At 43.4% G+C, this 20,422-nt stretch overlaps 1 protein-coding gene across 3 annotated transcripts in view; it reads left to right on the plus strand.

The window, feature by feature from the left end:
• Window positions 1–20,422, plus strand: part of METTL24 (methyltransferase like 24) — a 60,675-nt gene that overhangs the window by 32,484 nt on the left and 7,769 nt on the right. The window contains exon 5 of one of the 3 annotated variants that reach the window (XM_067293862.1): window positions 20,273–20,352. The exons of the other annotated variants lie outside the window; for them this stretch is intronic. Coding sequence (XP_067149963.1) covers window positions 20,273–20,352 — 80 coding nt within the window. The remainder of the gene's footprint in view (window positions 1–20,272; window positions 20,353–20,422) is intronic. 3 annotated transcript variants of the gene reach the window in all.

Below are 20,422 nucleotides of genomic sequence, written 5' to 3' on the forward strand. Positions count from 1 at the left end.
TGAATTAAAATGCTAATATGCTTCATTGCCTGCAGCACATTCTGCATGTCCATTTTTTAAGAAACAGGCAGCCTGAGCTAAGGAGGAGCTCTTCTGTAGGATTTACAGAGCAAGCAGTGCAACGTAAGTTTGTTATTATAAAATGCAAGATGTGCTTTTCAATTCATTTCTTGCTTTTCTTTAGTATTTTCTTTTGGTTCAGCACTCCTGATTGAACCATTTTGAAGATAAAAGCAGAAAAAGAAGCTTTTTCCTACTACTTAGTCATACTGTAACTATTCTAGACTGTGCATTAGTGAAATATCTGGGGAGAGAGAGAGAGATGGCTTTCCTTTGACTTATGCCTTAGAATGGTTGTTTTGATTTTAGAAAAATTAGTCACAGAGCAAATGAACAGCAACCTGATCCAGAAAAAGCATATGAATCTCGTGATACAGCAGACCTCCTGAGAATAGTCATTTGGTTATCAGGGAACTATGGGGTGATTATAAGACCTTCTATGAACTGGAAGATTTTACATGTGAATTCTAAGCATATAACTTTCTGGGTGAGAGTTACCTTACATGAAAGCACCCAGCTGCAGGGCAGCCAAGGAACATAGTGCACATGTAACACATGGAATCAGGCTTTCCTGTAGCTGTATACACATTGCATAGGGTTTGGTCAAGTGTGTTGGTGCATTGAGAACACCATAGAGCCTCTTATTCTGTTAGCATTCAGGTAGCTCCCTTGTGCAGAACTATTGCATTAAGTCAGGAGCTGAATTTCACCCAGTGAGAATAAAGCCATTATACACTTTGCAATGTTCTGTCACTTCCTATTTGTGAAATATCTGAATGAACCAATTCTACTTACATGGTTCTATTTAGTTTTTCTTTAATTGGAAGGCAGTCTGAGAAGTTGTATGTTGCACAAAGACTCCGATAAGCTCCAATTTATGAAGAGAACATCAAAGTAAATACTGTGACATTCAGGTTTTCATTTTTCCACTGAACACGAGTGGAATGTTCCCTTGACTGAACGAATAAGTTAATGCAAAACATTTTCACAGAATATTTTCCAAAACACTTTTTTTCAATTAGAAATTTAAAACATTCTCTTCCTGTCATTCTTTTTAATTTTAAAAGTCCTTCCCACCCACTCTCAAAGTTGTTCTGTTGCTACTTCAAAGCAGGAATTCCAAGCAACTTCATTGGAAACTAATGTCTCATTTTCTCCTTGCTTTTATTCTTTTAAGACTTGGGACTTAATCCAAGGCCCTCCAAGTGAATGGGAATATTTCCGCTGACGTCAGGGACTTTGGATGAGGCTGATGAAGAGAGGACAGACAAGGCATCCTGTAGTTCTTGTCACTGTAACCTTGATAAGAAAACATGCAGTTTGGGAGGTTTGTGTGCAGCGACATCAAAGAACTTGAGTGGGCTCATTTCCCTCTCTGATGAGACTTCACCCGCTATTCTGCAGTTAGTAGTGGGACTACTTCCCCAGAAATGGAAAGCCATTCTGATATTATGACAAGAAACACTAATGCTTTTTTTGGTGTTAGAGTGGATTTGAGGAAACATTAGAAGAACATGATCTGTCTAATTGACTATGTGATGTAACAGTCCTCCGTTTCTCTGAAGAGTGTAAACAGTATGGAGACAGAGGGATTAACTTGCACTGTATTAGGATGAGACAGAATGGAAGCATGCAGTCAGTATTTTGGGAAATTGCTAGAGAGTGAAATTTTGTAAACACTGGAATAATCTCCAATAGTCAGAGTCCTGTTTTCTGGTACAAAAATCTAGACTGAAAATTTATGGGTATATATTCTGAGGAGAATAATATTTTATCAGCCACGGGAAAGAAAAAAAATGTCAAAATTGATCTTTCTTATCTTTTTTTTTTCTTCTGACGTAGGCAGTTGTTGAATATGTGCACTCTGTAATGCACTGCTGATAGATAGTGAAAGAAAAAAAAAAAGGGAGAAACCCACTGAATGCTTAAGATTTTCTTTCTCACTGTAGTACAGTTCAGCTTTTTGAAAGCTGGTTCCTTCATGTTCTCCTACTGACTACTGGGGTAAGGGTGCTACAGTACTGGTATTCCCCGCAGATTAGAGATAGCTGGGAACTTCCTTCATGTAGGATCACAGGATAATCCAAGTTGGCAAGGGACCTTGAGAGGTCTGTAGTCCAGGCCCCTGCTCAAAGCAAGGTCAGCTGTGAGGTCAGATGAGGTTGCTCCGGGCTTTCTCCAGTTCGGTCTTGGAAACCCCTGAATTTTCTCCAAAATGGAGACGGCACAACCTCTCCAGGCAATCTGTTACACTGCTTGACTGTCCTCATTGTGAAAAAGCTTTTCCTAATATCCAGTCTGTACCTCTCATTTCATGTATGCCTGCTGTCTCTTGTCCTCCTGCCATGTGCTGCTGAAGAGCCTGGCTGTGTCGTCTTGATGACCTCTCTATAGGCACTGGGGGGCTGCTGTTAGGTTCCCCCGAAGCCGTCTCTTCCCCAGGCTGAACAAGCTGTGTTCTCCCAGCCTTTCCACAGAGGGCAGGTGCTCCAGCTCCTGACCATCTTGTTGACTCTCTGCTGAACTCACCTCCGTTTAACATTGTCTGTCTTGTATTAGGGGGCCCAAAACTGGACACAGTATCTAGATGTGCTCACACAAGTGCTCAGTACTTCTCTTGATCTACAGGCTGTTTTTCTGCTAGTACAGCCTCAAGTCCTGTTGGCCTTCTTTGCAACATGATCCCCAAGGCCTTTTCTGCAGAGCTGCTCCCCAGCCAGGCAGTTCCCAGCCCATATCGTTGCAGGGGATTCTTCCTCCTCTGGTGCAGGACTTGGCATTTGTTCTTGTTGAATTTCATCAGGTTCCTGTCAGCCCATTCCTCCAATCTGTCTGGGTCCCCTTGGATGGCAGCTCTGCCTTTGAGTGTAGTGACTAGCCTCACCAGTTTGGTGTCATCTGCAAACTTGGCAAGAATGCAGTCCATCACCTCCTTCAGGCCACTGATAAAGATATTAAACAGGACAAATCTTAGTATAGACCCCTGTGACACTCCTCTTCTAACTGGCCTCCAGGTAGAATATGACCCATCTACCACTACCCGCTGAGCCTGACCATCCAACCAGTTTTTTACCCATCTGGTTGTCCACTCATCCATATTGTAATGTCCTAACTCAGATACAAGAGTACTTGTGGGAGACAGTGTCAGATATATATTCCAGTGCTCTTCTAGCCTAGTCACAGGAAGCAGCTGGTTCCATCTTCTTGCAAGCGGACATCAGTCTGAATTGCAGTTGTTACAATAGGGCTGATTCAGCTGTCTAAATAAACCATTTGTCTAGTCCCAGTATAGATTTGCTTTGTATATAGTATTGATGTCCTTCTTGGTAGGTTGCTACATTCTGTGCAGCTCAAATTTTAGTATGCAGTAAAATATCAGGGAAAGTCTGTACTGAAAGGTAAACTCCCTCCCCAAGCTCCAGCATAACACCTCTCTCCAAAAAGCCATAACACTTAACCTGAAATTCAAACCTGCCTACTGCATGTATTCTAAAGGTTGTACTACAAAGCAAAATTAAAAGCTTTTGACAGAGAGGCCCTGAGTGGCAGAGGCAAGAGAGAGTTCATTCTGTCTTGAATGTATATTCACAAATAAATCATGCGTGTTCACACATGCAAACTCTGAATTCAGTAGTAGTTTTCCTCCTTTGGGAGCTCTGTAGGTCAAACCTCTTGTGATGCCATCGGTAAGTGCGATGAGTCAGGAAGTTGCATGCCTTGGTGATAGAGGACAGCAGTATGGAACTGTGTAAGTGGCTGAGATGCTTTCTTGGAAAACAAATTAAACTAGAAAGGAGAATCTAAAAATGTAAAGTAAAATCTGCATTTAACCAGGAAGTGCCAGTGGACATAACTTTCAGAGAATGGCAAAGAGTTGCATTCAGCTCTTCCCATTCAAATAATCATCTTTAACAAATCACATAAAAGACCAAATTGTGTCAGGCCCACTTTTTGTTATTAAAAGAAATGCAAAGCAGTCTTTATGTCCTGATTTTGATTTGAAGGCTGTAATTTATACTGATTTCTGCATGAAGAATTGCTTGCACAAGTAACAGGTGTCAGCTTAATTTTATAGAACAAGCTTAGATTTAAGCTTTAAAAAGCAAAAACCTCCTCCTGTTCACCTGTTATTTAATACTCAGTGCACCCTGCAGCCACGCTGATTAATAACCTTATCTCCTCCTAGGCAAGTAATTTATCACTTGCCTTCATCTCCTAAAGCAGATGCTATAAAGTCTATTTCATGCTGTACTTCTAGTTTTGTGAAGATTAGTGTGAAAGAGCAAAGATTAAAGAAAATTGACTTACCATTCTGGTTTAAAATCAGCTGTGTTGGCAGTAAGCAAATAATTATGAATTAAAATCCTGACAGAAATTGTATAAGTTGTTAGTTGTATATGAAGATTTGATTAGTAAAACTAAAAATTAACTCTCAAGATGGAAAAAAGCTCACCTTCGCGTTTCAGAGCAATTAAATCCAAGCAATTCCTCCTTGCTGTGTGCAACTAGGTATTGCTGGGGCAAGAACAGTCCTGTGAGTTCTTGACCCTGCTTCTGACCTAGGCAATATCATTTAATGATTATTTTTCACAAAGGTAGACTCACCAGTTGTACAGGGATGCTGGGGGTTAGTTAGTGTGAGTCACTAAGAGACTTTTGTTCTCAAGTCCAACATCTAGATGCCAGTGGTGTTTATAAACCATTCTCAGCTGCCATCTTAACTCACAGAAGGTCCTGAGTACCTATGCTTTGGCTGATGAGTGCTTGCAGATCAGTCTCTGTCCTGATGTTGGAGTCCAAGCTCAGGACTCAAGCCCAGGTGTGTCCTTGGCCTTTGCTGCTGCAGCCCGAGAACAGCCTGGTTCAGTGTACTGGCGTGGGAGGTGCAAGGTCAGATCTGTATTGTGTGCATTTGGCTTAGCATCAGCAGCACCAGATGAGACTGGATCTCTTGGATCACTGTGTTGTACAAATCCTTATGTAAGCGTTTGGAGTTCTGTCTTGAAAATGCGTAATTTTTTTCTTTGCTTTATTTGGGGCTTTTTCAGAATCTCAATTCCAGAAGGAAAAAACCCCCTTCATCTGATTTTTAGCCTCATTATTTTCAGGCACAGGTTTTCTTGTGCTATCAATGGTCTTTAGGCTTAAATGACTCTTTTTTTTCTGCAACTGTTTTTTCCCATCCAGATATATTTATAAAGAACAGCCTTTGGTTTGGTAGGGTTATTAGACTAACCTCTCTAAGTCTCCTCTGGTAAGAGAGATCCTGTATTTCCAAATCCTGACATCTTAATAGTGTTTCACTGCCCCTCTTGCAACTGCTACATGAATGATCAGAGCAGTATCAAGAATTCCTGATGGGGTCTCAGCTGGGGCTCAGGCAATGACAACCCTACTCCCCTTCCTCCCCTGGAAACGTCTGCGCTGCTACTACTTATCATCCCACTTGCTTTTATGTGGACACATCAGACTGTCTCTATTAATTACACCGTTTTCTGCATGGCACACCAGAAGGGGTTATTGTCCCAAAGCACTGATTCTTTAAAGCGTAAATAGTCCTGGCCTATTTATAGTAGGAGTAAGTCTGCACAGTAAAGTCCCATATTAGCACCAGACCCTTTGCATCAGGCAGACATAATTCCATAACTGTAAGAGCTTTTAGTCTAAATAAATGACCTGCCAGGAGATGGAGAATTGTGGGACTAATCTCAATTAACTTACATATCTACATTTGAGATAGCTGTCAAAGACCTTGTAAACTGAAGGGGAAAAAAAGGGAAACCTTTTGGGCACAGTTCATTTTATCTAAGGGTAGCTATTTAAAACAGGCCAGATGATGTGAATTGCACATCTCAGATTGCCCTTTAGAAGTTCCTGTTCCTCCTGCTGGTCTATAAAGGGAATTTGGACAGCTGGTTTGGATTTCGATGTCAGAGGCTGGGTGAGATACATCCCACCTTGAGTGACTTGCCCCAGTATCACAGAGGCAGAGATCAGCCGAGTCTGGCGGCTGCCCATCGATCCAGTCTTCCTAGTCTTCTCTCTGAGCACCTTCAGTGATGACAATCCGTTTCGAAACTTTGCCCCTGCCTGGGCAGAGCATTCCCCCGGGGCTTTCTGCAATTTGGGGATGGGCACAATACTCTCAGTCTTTGCCTGGCCTCCTTTGGCCTGTAGCAAGCAGGGGCCAGCCTTGCTCTGGCTGAGAGCTGTCACCAGCAAGACAAATGTCCGTCCTGCTGCACTGGCTGCTCTTCGGCAGTGTCACAGCGTAACACAGTGCTGCTCTCATCTGGTGAATATCTTTACACGTGTAAGCGATTACAGTGGTGGGGGGGGGTGTTTATTTTTTAGAGCATATTTTTAAAGCAGGGGAAGGGTGACAAAAGATTGTCAGTAACACTTCAGTAATTTTATATTTCAGCTCTCTAATTGCTAAATACCATTTCTGGGAAGGGGGTGAATATATGATTTTAAAAAGTGAAGGTTTATGTGCTTTTTACTTGGCAAAGTGAGACTTTTTCTTAAATAATGACATTTCAGAATGTCATCAAAAGCAGTACTGCTGAGATCTAATAAAATTCCATTATTGGAGAGCGCAATGAGAAACAAATTCCCTGGACCTACAAGAAGCATTTCCCCTCTCAGAAGAGCCATATGAAATTATTGGAACACCCAGAGAACTAATACTTGGTTCTTACTTTTCTAGCTCAGTTTCCTGGCAGAGAATTATTTCAACAGCTCTCAGACTGGACATTTGGGATCACTTTTAATTAAGAAAGTGCCTTGCAGTTTCATATTTACTACAGGTTGGTAGTTGTTGAGAGTCACAGTCTTTCACTGCTATGAACAGCGTGTGTTGGTTGTAGTGATGCACAGCATGTGTGTATTTGGCCTTTTGTTTTGTTAACAAGTAGTGGGAGAACACAAGCAGATGTGACCTGAGCCACACTGGTGATATGTGCATGTGTAACAGATCCAGAAAGACCTGAGAAGGGGTAAGACGTGGGGACTTGCTAATGTGCGCTGCTGTTCCAGCACAGGCGAGAGCGGTGTCAGTGGTTTTGGGGGGGCTGTCTCTGTGCAGACGCAGTCTGCAATGGGAGCACATGCATTGGGCACAGGAAAGGGGCCCTGTGACTGGCTTGAGGAAGGAGGAGGGAGTGCACCCTTAAAAATGATATATTTTAATTTGTTTCAGCATCCTCCAGCTACAGCCCTGTTTGTTTGTGTGGGACCAGAAAGATATGAATGGATATAGGAGGAGGCCTCCTGGGCAGGGGCAGGGCAACCTCAAGGCACACACAGAACAAAGCTGAAGGATGCAGGGAGCAGTGGTGGTGACTCCAAACTTGGCTCTGCACTCAGCATCTGTCTGAAATGTTTGATCCGGTGGCAGTTTTTCCTTTGTAGATGCCACAGCCAGCAGCCTTTGAGTGTTCTCAGCCTGTAAGGGGCTTGTTGTCAATTTTACATGTAAACAGATATACTCCCGAGGAGCTAAGTGCGCTGCAGTGCACTTCCGCTCTGTTCTGCAAACTTGTCTCACATGCCTGATTTCCATGCTGATTGTGCTGAAAGGGAGAGTGCCAGAGATAACATCAGGCAAGCTAGCTAGAAAACGTAAAGCTAATATTTTTTTAAGTCATCCCATTAAAGCAAAAACTCAAAAGCACAGGAAGGCATGTTATTCAACAATACACATCTGCCTCTAGCTTGATAATTTGATTTATGAGTTCGTGCAAGACTTACTGCCCGTAACACACATTCAGTCCCTTTGAGGTTATGTTTGTACATGCTGGGCCAAATTCATTCTCCGTGTAATATGACTGATTTCTTTGGAGTTACACCAGAGCTGAAATTTGAGCAATAATTGTTACCGTGTGTGAGCCTTCCACGTGCAGCTCTGTCAATGAGTTAGCGGGTTTTACTCCAGTTGCTGAAAATTAAGTGGAAGTGCAGATGTTTCTGGTTGCAGTTGGAAATTATACCTCTATAAACTTGTAATGGTTGCTCCCAAGTAAACTACAGGCTCCAGTGTTTCTTTCCTGGATATATATATATTTTTAATTTTAGTGATAATGAAATCCAGGGGGGAATTGCTCAGTATGTGCTTAGTCAGCTGAAGCTGTTGCTGCATACAGTATTTTAATGATAACTAGACTGAAGATTTTGGCTGCAAGCAGAAGTGGGCTTGACAATCTCATGTTTCTGGAAGCAAAAATCTTTCAACGTTGATTTACTGCTCACCACCTCTCCCGCTGTCTGTATCATATGCAGGAATTGCATCATGCACGTTTCTTTGCAAGGTTTTCTCTTGGTCCCTTCCATTTCCTTTTGCCTTCTTTAAATTCCCTCCTCCTTCTTCACCAGGAGCGATTCTCAAGATATTGTTAAGAATAGTGGGGTTACTAGGGAGCAACCTGAAGATGCTGTTTAGTATGCAATTATCAGGCATGCAGTGAAGACCTTTTAATGATAATGTTGGCTGGATGTAGTGCAATCCATAGCCTTTTCTTCCTCTAGGAAAAGGGCTAGTTCAGTGCCTGAATTGTAATGAAAATATTTCACTGTTGAAACAGAACAAAAATAACTATCAAAACATATTTTTATTTGCTAAAAATGAGAAAAAAGAAGGTTTTTTAGGTTTTTGTTTTCTTTTTTGTTGCCTTTTTTGTTGTTATTAAGGAAAACCCTTTAGAAAAATTAGGTATTCAAAATCTTTTTTCCCTCTAGCTTTACTAGAGGACTGTACAAGCTGCATTCAATTCCTGGCACAATTCAATGCACTAATAAACCATTCCACCATCTTTTCAACACCAGCATACCATGATTTCAGTGTGAAACAGTTGTATTCAGAGGAGTCACTGCACTCACTGCAGCACCTCGGAGTCATCATTGGTATGTTGCTTCTGTAAAAAGCCAGTTGGTCCTGGTTCCCGTTTCTCACTGAAATTTGGATTCAGCAGGAGTCTCAGGAACCTCTTCACACAGAGACAATATGATACCAGATGCAAGATGCAGGGCACCTGCTGAGTTCAGGCCTGTATTCATGCTCCTCAACTAGCTTGCTTTGCTCTGTTAACACTGACTTAAGTGCGGTAACATGAGCATGTAAAGTTTTAATTCAGCCAAGGTGTTGAATATCTGCTCAAAATGGTAGTCCATTACATTACATTAACTTTGTAAGAATCAAGAGCAACCTCTTTTCCATAGGGAACAGCTTCTTTCTCCACCACCCATCTTTCTGACAATTTCTAGGGACTAATTGACTTTAACAAGTTCTTTAGAGAAATTTCCTTTCCAGAGCACTTAGAAGCTCTTTAAAAAAATGTAGATGTGTCTTATTTTTTTCACATTTGTCTCCAGTTTCTCCTAGTAGTCAACAATGAGCCTGTTTCCCCTTTTCCAGTTTACAACTTCTTTTCGTTAGGATTGGACATCTCTTGTCTGAGTACTTTCATCTTAGCATCTGGATTCTTTCTGCTGTCGTTTTTTTATTCTGATGGCAATTTAAGGTATCCCTCCTGTTCTCAAAAATCTGAAATCCAGAGATCAAAGCCACAGTAGCTCTCCTTTTCCCCTCCCTTTTGCCCACCCGAGATGAAATCTGAGATTCTTGCAAGCAGAGGTAGGCTCTTCAGGATGCTCCTTGTTCTGCTCCGCACATTTTCAGGAATGTGCTGCCTTCTTCCCGCCCTCATTGTGAGCAAACAGCAAGATTGAGCAGACAAACAGTGACTACAGGAGCAGAAGAGGAGCAGGTTGGCACCTTGGACCAGAAACAGAGTGAAACTAATCCCATGAAGGGTTCAGTCTTAAAGGACTTTAGTGCTCTGGCTAGTGCAGATGAGAACCAGGTCCTCCATTAGATTTAATTAGAACTACTCAGTTATACATGTTACTGTCCTATAATAGAAGTTCTTTTAGGTGTGCTAAACATTTTTTGCAGGTGGGACTTTGAGCCCTCTCTTCAGTTACTTATATTTTGCAGCCACCTGTGGGCACTATATTAGTAAATGACAACAGAGGGTTTTGCAACTGAAATGCTGTGTGTTATGCACAACTGTTTTACAACAGTCTGAGCCCTTTCTCCTCCTTTCCACACATGAACACACTCACAGGTCTTGCTTCCTTTTGGCAGTTTTTGCCTTTTGGTGAATTGTGCGTGAGGAGGACACAGCCCTGCAAGGGTGCAGGCTGCAGGGGTGGCTCCAGGTGGCTTTTCCCAGACCTCCAGTCAAGCTGCTGAGGGTGGGAAGTAACATAGTGGCAGATGGGTTGAGAAGCACAAGCTGTAAGTTCCTCCATACAGCTTACACTGTGTTCAGCCTCGGGTTCCTAATGCTTGTTAGTGGAAGTGTAGAAGACTTCAAATGCTTTTTAGGATGAATTACTGCTTAACTATTTGCTTTCTATTGAAAACCTCCCATGCTGACTGCTCTTGTCTCAGCCCCTTCTTCGCATTTCTAATGCATTTGTCTGCTGTTGGCTTTCACCTCTAGTAAGAAACAGATAACATTACATTTTGCTAACACGGAGCTGGGTTTCTCTGCCCTTGCTTAATGCTAGAGCAGCATAAACAAACTACAAGTGTTTGTTCCACTTTAATGAAGGGACTCGAGGGTCCAGTGTACAGCATTTATTCTTTTGAGTAAACATCCGTTCCCACAGGCATCCAGCAGAGCCTGGCATAAAACATCAAAAGAACAGAAACGAAAGGATTTTTCCCCTTTACGGAGATGAGACAGTGGAACATTCTCCCATGAGATTAGATGGCTGAATGCGCTCTTTGCAAAAGGCCTTGTGTACTCAGCCAGGCTGCGCACAGAATTATTGCTCTTCCAATCTGTTTTTTTTTGCCGCTAGTGGAATAATTACAATTTTTAAAAAGTCTGTGTATGCAGCACTAGCTTCGTTGGGCAAAACTCTTGCTGTTAATCGGGCTGGTAAATAATTTAAGATCTGAGTTTCTAGAGCTCCCTTGTGAGAGTTCTCCCACTTCGGCAATCTAACCATCACATTGAGGGAGCTGGGGAGGTGATGTTATTTTGCTCTTCTGTACAACAGAAGAGCTGTGCAAACCGAAAAACTATACTCTTATCAGAGCATTGTGCAAATGAGAGCTGGGGCATGGTGTTTCTGAGCAGGCATCCACACTTGTGGACTCTTGACACTGATGAGGAGGTCACTGTTTGAGCAGTGTGTTGAAGAGCCCCCATGTCATCACAGTGGCTCTTCACCCCATTTTCTCTGAGAAGGGGCCAGTTTGAGCACTGCTGCCGCTAGAGGTGAGTTGTGTGTTGGCTACTCTGGAGACTGCTCTCAGTTTAAAGAGACTGGGGGCCAAGACCTTAGATGCTCAGGATTTGGGGGAGTGGCAGGGCTAACCCAGGTCCTTGCCCTCAGCACTGTCTGCTTATAGTGATGGCATGCTCCATGTTAAGGGTTTGTAGATCGTGTTCTCTGAACCATTATATGGGAGCTTTGGTCTTCCTAGGTAGCAAGGCTAAGCAAGATGTTAAGCACAATAGGTCTAGCTTTAAGATCATTGTAGCTTAATGCTAGCTAAACCCATCAAACCTATCCAAAAATCAATTCAGGCTTTGGGGCATGTGTAATTTATGTCCAGAAGATGATTATAAGAGAGCTGCCTTCTGGTTCAGTGCCCAGTGTGAGTTAAGGTGGGAGCATGCCAAGAACGAATCTCACAGTAAAGAAAAGTGTGCATAATGACAGGATGGCCACAGGTGAAACATGGCAGCTTCCTGATCAAATGCAGACAAGGAGAAAAAATTTAAGGCCATGCTGCTATGCTGATCTCCCAAAGCAGGTGGCAGTTGTTTGTCCAAAGATTATTTTGTCCTCTGGTAAAGTGACATTGGAAAAAAATTCCTGCTGGCTAAAAGGCCTCCTCTGCCTGTCCACTGGAGTAACTGACATGACTTAACAGGGCTGGGCTGTGGGAGTTTCTTTTTTTCCTAGTAAGTCTTCAAATAGAAATTGCTCCCAGATGAAGGGTATGTGGAAAATGTCTCAGCATCAAAGACTGACAGAAGAAGTGGAGAATAAAAGTGCCAGGTCTCCCGTAAGCCGGGGCTCTGTGACCGTGGGAGTGAGTCACTTGGGATGCCAGCATGGGTTCGCTCTGTGCGTGGTCCCTAAGTGAGGCTGAACGGGTAAAGTGTTCCCAGTGATCCTGAACACTTATCCCTCGCTGACATGATTAATGGCTTCTGCTTTCACTGAGGGGCTTTTCAGTTGCATTTGTCTGTCTGGGACCATTATTGCTTTTGGCAAGCTGTTACTATGTTGACAATTGGCCATCAGAGGAGGTTAGATAAGTTTTCTTCATATAATTTTGAGGCACTTTCACCAGGTGGATTTTAGCTTATGCAGTAAGTGTAAGAAGACTGTTAATACCCTCTCCCTGTTTTGTAACACTTTCATGGCAGCACATCACTGAAACTGGAAGAAAAAAAGACTTCTCTATCACTACCAAGGCTGTGGAGGATCCATAATAAGAACAGAGTAGCAAAACTTGTTCTCGCTCACTACAGATTTGTGATTCAGTGATATGTATGTTGTATGAGTGACTTTGACAGGATAGTTGCCTTTTACTGTGAAAAAGACCAAAAATCATGTAAGCACCAAACTACAGAAACTAGCTTTATAGTTTTAATACCTTAAGCAGATACTTGAAAACATGCCTGTTCTGACACTTCAGGAGCTGATAATCTCAAATGACATGTTTGCCCCAGTTATTTTGAAGACCAGCATGGAGGGGGGTGTAGATGTGTGTGGGAAGGAAGGGAGGTAATTTAAAAGAGAAGTGCTACTCTGGAGCTGGGTGAGAGCCATAGGCTGGATACCACTGGTTGTAGTGACTGATTATTCTCCTGATTTCAATATCCAGATTGCTCTGACCATGACCACCGCAGTCCCTATTTCCCCAGTGGATGGCTCAGAGAGCACTGAGGTGGTTCCCACTCCCACTGATTACAGGGAACATGGGGAGAGAGGCACTCGCAAGCTGTTGGGACTGCAGTTTGCTACTAGGCTACGGGCTGTCCTGCCTGCCATTGATTACAGCCTCAGCTCAGAATGAAAGGGGACTTAAAATCCAAGCAGTTGCCTGCTGGCAAAGAGGGACGGGCTGCGTTTTGAAAGAAAGGGCAAAGGAAGAAAGTGAGAGGAGTATCATGCTGAAAGATTGCAGAACGGAAAAGAGAGAAGCTAAGTTCAAAAAAAAAAGGCCACTCAAGAACCAGCTCATTACCTGCAAAGTTGTTTGCTACCAAAATATGGATTAAACAGGTTTTTCTAGAGTTTCATCTGGAGAAAATACAGAATTGTACTTAGTGGAGTGGGGAGAGGAAAAACAGATGCATCAAAGGGCAGAGTTCATTTTGTTCTGCAGCTGATATGAAAATGGTAACTTGGTATCATGGAGGCAGAGCACAGGCTTAATGTCTTACAGCCTCTTTTCTGATAAAATCTGTAGTCCAGCACTGTGCTTCAGAAGGACCCTGTGATTCTGAGCTCTACTTCTCTGCTTTAAAGTCATAACCAAATCTCCTGCCCCTGGCTTACACTGAAGAGCTGCTCGCGCAGAAAGGAAGGGATGCTGGCTGATTGACCTGCAACATGTTTGCCATTTTTGCCTTTCCTGGCTGCTGCTTCCACATGCTGAGTTAGTGCTGGAAGTAATACAGCTAAATTGCTTCCTCCAGCTACTCACTCTCAATTGACTTGTCTCCACAGGGAGCTTTAAATGGTGCCCACAGGGCATTGCATAGCCTGAAATTCCCATTAACCCTGATATCTCAAAAATGATCAAGGCAAACAGAACTCTGGTCTCTGCTGTAGGAAACGATGCACAGTCATAACAACTCATTACCCTAAAAAGAAGAAATGAGCATCCGTACAGTACATGTTAACCTTCACTAACTAAAACACATTCTTTTCCAGCTGTTCTGTATGCTGTGTTGTGCATGAGGAAAGGGCTTTTTGTTTTTAGAGTGCAGCTGGTACAGTGCTGCAGTATTTTTTTCAGGGGAGCTAAACACTGAGAAAACAAAAAATCCACCTTTTTTACTTTTCTGTGATAACCTGGTTAATTCTAATTGCTCAGTTTTTGCAGTCAGGTTTTATTTGGAACAGAAACGGAGAAAATATTTTGTAATCACTCCTATGATTCATAAGTTGATGTATCCCTTTAAGATCTTCAATGATTATTTACATTGCATTATAAACCATACAGCTTGTGAGAGCATAGATAAAGCATATTTCCTGCCCCTGAAATTTGTCATCTGCCTGTGAGACTGTTTTACTAGTAAAAGGCCATTGTTTCTATTTCCTAGCCTTTAATTCTCTTCACTTCTTTCTAGCACTTAAGTCAGCTATGGCAGATGGTTTCAAAAAGGCAGGCTCTTGGCATCTTTAGGGACTGTCCTGATCCATGAGAGCTGCCCCTTGTCCCAGGCGAATGAGGCATCCTCTCGCATGGGAGATCCTGGGGACAGGACAGCTCTGTCCAGAAGATGTGTGATCCCGATGGGGTTATGTCTCCTACTGGGACTTCTGTGTAAGGAAAAGCGAGCTCAGAGAAGAACAGAGGTCTGTTTTCTGAGGTATTTGAGACGGAGTTGGAGGTCATCTTTATGCAGTTTCATATCCTTTACTGCTAAAGGGCTTTTCTTAATTATGAATGTCTTAAAGCTTCTGTGGTCTTTCTTTAGTTTGCTTTGTTGTCAATAGTTTTTTCATTTTCTTTAGCAAGTTAATATGTGATAGCTTTGACACTAGCTCTGTAGTTCAGTCCTGAACGGAAACAGCTTGAAACAAGAGATTAGGACTTCAAGGAACATGCCTCTACAAGCTATCCAGCTTCAGAGCCAAAGCAGCTATCAGCTACAGAGATCACCATTTGCTACCATAATCTGGGAGACTAGATCTCATACCTCAGGGGGATAGAGCTCATCCCTATGGGGTCTGATATCTACCTTTGGCTGATAAAGGTGGGAAAGGAAGGCGAGCACAGGCAAAGGGAATATGCCCCCAAAGGCTGTTAGCCTAACATAATCTCCTTCTGACAGCGAATGCAAGCAGTGACTTCCATGCTGACTCTAGAGGCTTCGCTAGGTCGATGTTACCCTTTGGAAATGGCTGCCCAGGATTCTCTTCCCTATCCAGACTAACAAATGGACAGTATTAAAATTTGTTCTGGGGGTCAAAGGTTTTGCATCCAAAATTCAAAGATTCATGGCAAGGCTGCCCCATGCTTAGACTGGCATGTAGTGACAGAAGACTCTCAGTATTTTCTCTTCTGTATTAGATGATTGTTCTCTGTGAGATATTTTCCTTTCTTTAATGCCCTGCAGTTTGCTACTAGATGGGTTCTGTCCAATATGCCAAAGGAGTTTTTGTCAGAAAATGCCAAGCAAACCTCTTTATCTCAGAAATAACATTTGTGGAAGATAACAGGAATCAGTCTTAGTCTCTCAGTGCTCAAAATCAGTGGGCTGTCAACTGCCATCTTTTACCTTAAGGTACTGTGGATGTTTGCACTCTTTTGGGAGTGCCCTCCAGGATTTACTCGTGGCAGCAGAGTCCAGCTGTGTTGCCAGATGAATTAGAGCTCTGAATTTATGAATTTTTCTGCTAATCCTTTAACTGGCACTTTGAATCAAAGCATCTGAAAGGTGGTAGTACATTTCTTATCAGTCAGGGTAAATACCCCCCTAAGAAGTCTAATCTTCACAAAGCTCACATTCAGTGTTAGCAGGATGCTTGTTATTCACTCAGATACTCTGACATGAAGCTGTTCCATCATTTATTTTACCTCATCCATAGCATAAAATGGAGAGTCTGGGATGAGATGGCCACTTTATCTTGAAGGCAGTCACAGATAGAGACTGATACCTTCCTCTTGGTCTCTGAACAATTCAGAACACTAAAAGCAATGAAGAGCTTCTGATTTGTGTATTCAGCACACTCCTGCTGGTATTGTATTTCTTTTCAGTATGTGTTTAAACAGTAATTGTGGCAACTTGTTCTATCCTACAGAAACATTGGTTAACAGACACTTTTCAGATCAGTTTTGCAAATACAGCCTGGAGTGTGCAAACTACCTGCTGTTCAGCCAATGCAGCTCCAAAGCTGTTAACGTCACAAGGGAAAAAACAAACAAACCTGGAAGATGATACCTGGAAACATCACCATGAGAAAGAGACCTCAGACTGTAACCATAAAGCAAGATTGATGGGAAAACAAGCGCAAAAGCCTAGAAGCATTTCTTTCCCTTCCCCACCAAAATGTTTCAAATAATTTGTCTCTCCTTTTAAAGTTACAAAAATCTCACAAAGATAAAAATCTGTGGTTTCTAAAGCCCAGCAGCACAGTCCTGTGACAATTATATCCAGGTGGAATCAAAACTACCTGCACAGTTATGTTACAGGTGCAGCTGTGAGTTGCTATCTGAAAAATAAACTATTTAAATGTATAAAGCGTGTAAAAATGAGCTCAACCATGAAGCAGTTTTCAGCTGAGGTTTCATGAGCAACTTCATTTACATTCAGCCTGTTCTTGAACCCAAAGGACCGCTATACTAAACTATTGCACTGACCCACCTACGGAGAGACTGACAGGCTCTTTGTTGCAGAGTCAAGTTAGGAAATACCAGAGCTAAGGTTGTCTGTGCAACCTTCATCTCCCCTCCCCATGTAGCTGTGTTGCAATACATGCTTTAATTCCATAATCCCACAGTCATTTTCCACTGGCCCCCCGCCTCGTTCAGTGCGGAGGAGGCACAATGCTGCCTTAATGAGCAGATACAGAGGAGTTTGGCTTGTTACTATTCAGTGTGTGACCATGGACCTTATTCAAGTCCCACTCTCCAAGTCCTGCTCTGAAAACAGTGTTTTGTTTCCTCCTCAGCTGTTTTACAGCTTGTCCCACTAAAGTGTCACAGCACTTCACAGTCACAATCCATGCACCCTGCAGAGGGTACTTAATGGTTATATCCCTGTTTTACAGACAGAGACCAGAAACAGCAAGCAGTTAACATCCACTGATTCTTGCCATCCCGTTCCTGTCGGCATACTGTCCTTTCCTTGCTCCAAAGCACAGCTCCCCGGGGAGATCTGGTGCAGCTGTGAGCCATCTGCACATCACTAGCTCAGACCCCTGGTGCCTCAAGTCAACCACCCAAACAACAAGGGAAGGTAAAAGTTAGTGGCCACCTGTGAACAGTCTGGCTTTTAGGTTAGCACCCAATGTCGTGTAGGAATCCCATCAGAAGCTAGGGTAGCACCAACCCCTCCAGAGCAGCTGCCTTGTACAGATCTTGGTCCTACCCTTCTAGGCAATCCCCTTCTAATGATTCACCCTGTTTGTCTCTAATAATCTCTGTTTTCCCACTGGTAGCAGCATTATCCTGCCCATGGTGTGGCTCCCAGTCATAGTAGGAGGCAGGAGTAGCCATGCAGTGTCCCAGCCTTACTCCGTTGGGATCAAGAACAGCCCCTTAAAAATTGAGCACAGAGCTCTCACTACCAATTCTTGACTGCCATTGAGCTGAGCCTCAGGGCCAAGGGGGCACTGAGGGGGGAGAGCACTGTAGGTGCCAAAATGTTTTGCTGCTACTGTGCTTTGCACATAGCTCCCTATTACAGCTTCCTCTACTTCCTCCAGCCCTGCCTGTTCGTTCTCTGCCCAAGCTCTCAGTCACACTCCTTTTGCCCAATCTATCCGAGTTTCACCCAACTCCCAGTCTAAGAATAACTCTTCCATCAGCATCTGGTCCCAGCCTCTTCACCCTCTGCACTTTTTGTCTCAGTGTCTCTCCTCTTCCTTCTGCTGCCAATGCTGCTGGCTCGGTCTATCCCACAGGTTAATAGAGCAGTGCAGCCTGCAGAGCTTTGGACAGCCAGATGTGCTTGACACCTGTACTAAAAGTCCAGGCAGAGCTCTGGGCATCCAGATGTGCTCAACACATGCACTACAGGTGCAGGCAGACTGGAAGAACCTTTGCTATGAAGTGACAGCCCCTGTGGCAATGTAGGAAGCCCAGGCAGTTACTGTAATTAATTAACTTTGTGCTGTGTGGGTTTAGGGTTAGGGTTCATGTGCAGCCCCACCACCTGCCTGTCGCTCGTAAGGGTGGCTCTGACACAGACTGAGACTCCTGATGCAGTGGGTCACCTTGCTTCTTTGTTCCCATTACTGACCAAAACAATTTAGTGCTTAAAGGTCATAGCACTATGGAATGGGTTTTGCAGTTAATTGTCTCTTAGAAGTTCTTATTTGGTGTCTTTTGGCAGTGCAGTTTTGGTCACCTCAGGTAAGAGACGAGGAGCAGCATGGCAGGACTGCTGTGCAAGGCAGCCTTCCTTCTCTCTCAGCTGCACATACCTACGCAAGCAGAAAGTCAAGTTATTTACAGCCTTGGACCTGTTCCCTAGACTTTAAGCTATTGAAGGGTGTTTACATGCATTCTTGGGTGAAACTGAGGAAGAAACAACACTTCCTTTAGCCAACGCCCAGGGAAAGAGGGAGCCGCGAGAGCCTCCTCGCACAGTTCTGGCAGCTCATCTCACCCTAACCCTGCCACGGCCCCGCTCCTGGCTGCAGCTGCTGCTAAGCAGAGCTCTCCTTATACCAGAGAGGAACTGCTGGCAGTCCCAGCGCTGTTTGATACTTCTTGAGTGTGAAACATGCCCTGAAGCCCTGGGGAGAGGGAGCGCATGCGTCACGGCCTGGCCTGCACAGCAGAGGCATTGCTGGCTGGCCTTCTACCAGTGAGGTACCCTGTGATCATGTGGCTTAGGAAAATAATTGCCTTGGCAATGCTTGTATGCCACCAACCCAAATTTCTCTTCTCTAGCTGCGCAGGTGCTTTTTCCAGTGTAGCCATGTGGATTAGGGCAAACTCTGCTGGTGAGGGTCTGTAGCGTGAGATAGACAGGACTTACCTGGCATAAGCAGCTAGCTATGACTATTTTTAGATTTGGCAAGGCCACCCCGTAATGAGACCAAGTTCTGACTTCTTGTCCCTTGGTAGTTCCCCCAAAGAAGTACAACAGACTGTGGCCTTTTGAAACCTTTAATGTTATAATTTGGTGTATCTGTTTACAGCTATATTACTGTGCCTTCAAATTCAGGCTCTTCAGAGTCTGCCTAATGTAGACTCACTAAAGGCACTCAGCTCACTAAAGGCAGTTCATCAAATATAATGGGGCCTGCCTGCTGATATTTCTGCCTGCTGATGTGCTGCAATATTTCTGCAGGTTTTTAGGTTTTTTTCTTTTTTACTGTTCTTGGTTCTAAATAAAGTCTTCAGTTTTCACTTCAAACGCATCTTGAGCATGAGCAGATGGGCAAGAGCAGCAGCTCGGGTGGAACCAGCTCAGGAAAACCACGATCTCATGGGAGTTTCCCCTGAACTGCTTTAGGAAACAAGTGCCCTTGAACTCTGCAGTTTGTGTGCTCAAATGCGGGGCGTCGTGTTTTATCAGATGTGAAATTTTGATGAAATGCTCTTTTTTTTTATTAAAACATACAACTTCCCTCCCCCAGCTAATCCTAAAACAAAGTCAACCTTTAGTTGCATTTGGCTGTGAGTTGGTTTTATGAATACCTATCTACAAAAATAAATAATGAGCTAAAATTAAAATAAGGTGATTGCTTATTAGTTGTAGTTTCCCCTCAAACACCTTCACGCCTTCTTTCCTATGATCCCTTATTCTTTGGAAGAGGTGCCCATAAAACTCTGCCCAGTCATTGCATTTTTCCTCTGAATTCCTCCTGCTAACTCAGTGTGAGCAGTGATGCCTGCAAAAGCCTCAGGCAGTAGCTTGGCAGTGGGCAGCTTGTGACCTGTGCTGCTTCCAGTATCCATTTCACCTTGGCCTTCCCCTGCCCTTGTGTGCTGGGTGCAGCTGTTGCCTCCTGATGGGCTGCACTGGCAGGTCCCTGGGCCGGAAACCATCCTTTTGTGCATGTAGCATCTGGCACATGAAGATGCACCCTACTGTGGTGCAAGTAATCACTTTTTTAATCAGTGTTCTGTTCTGTCAAAGGATTTTGTGATGGAAAAATAAGGAACAGTAATGCATTTGTGTCTTTGTTTAGTGAGGTGTTTTTTTGTTTTCTGCATAACTTTGATGCCACTAGATTTGTGAAGAAACAGTAACACACTTTTTGGTTGCAGGATCAGCTGCATCAGACACGTCAGAGTTCAAAGAATTTCAGCCCAAGAGTTGGAGACCAAAGGAGAAGGGCTGTGAACAGGCAAGGGTGAAACTTCACATACTGTCTGTGTTAGCCCTAACATGTTCTGAGAGTCTTTTTTAAACAAACA

Source organism: Apteryx mantelli, chromosome 3 (assembly GCF_036417845.1).
Source record: "Apteryx mantelli isolate bAptMan1 chromosome 3, bAptMan1.hap1, whole genome shotgun sequence".
Lineage (NCBI taxonomy): Eukaryota > Metazoa > Chordata > Aves > Apterygiformes > Apterygidae > Apteryx > Apteryx mantelli.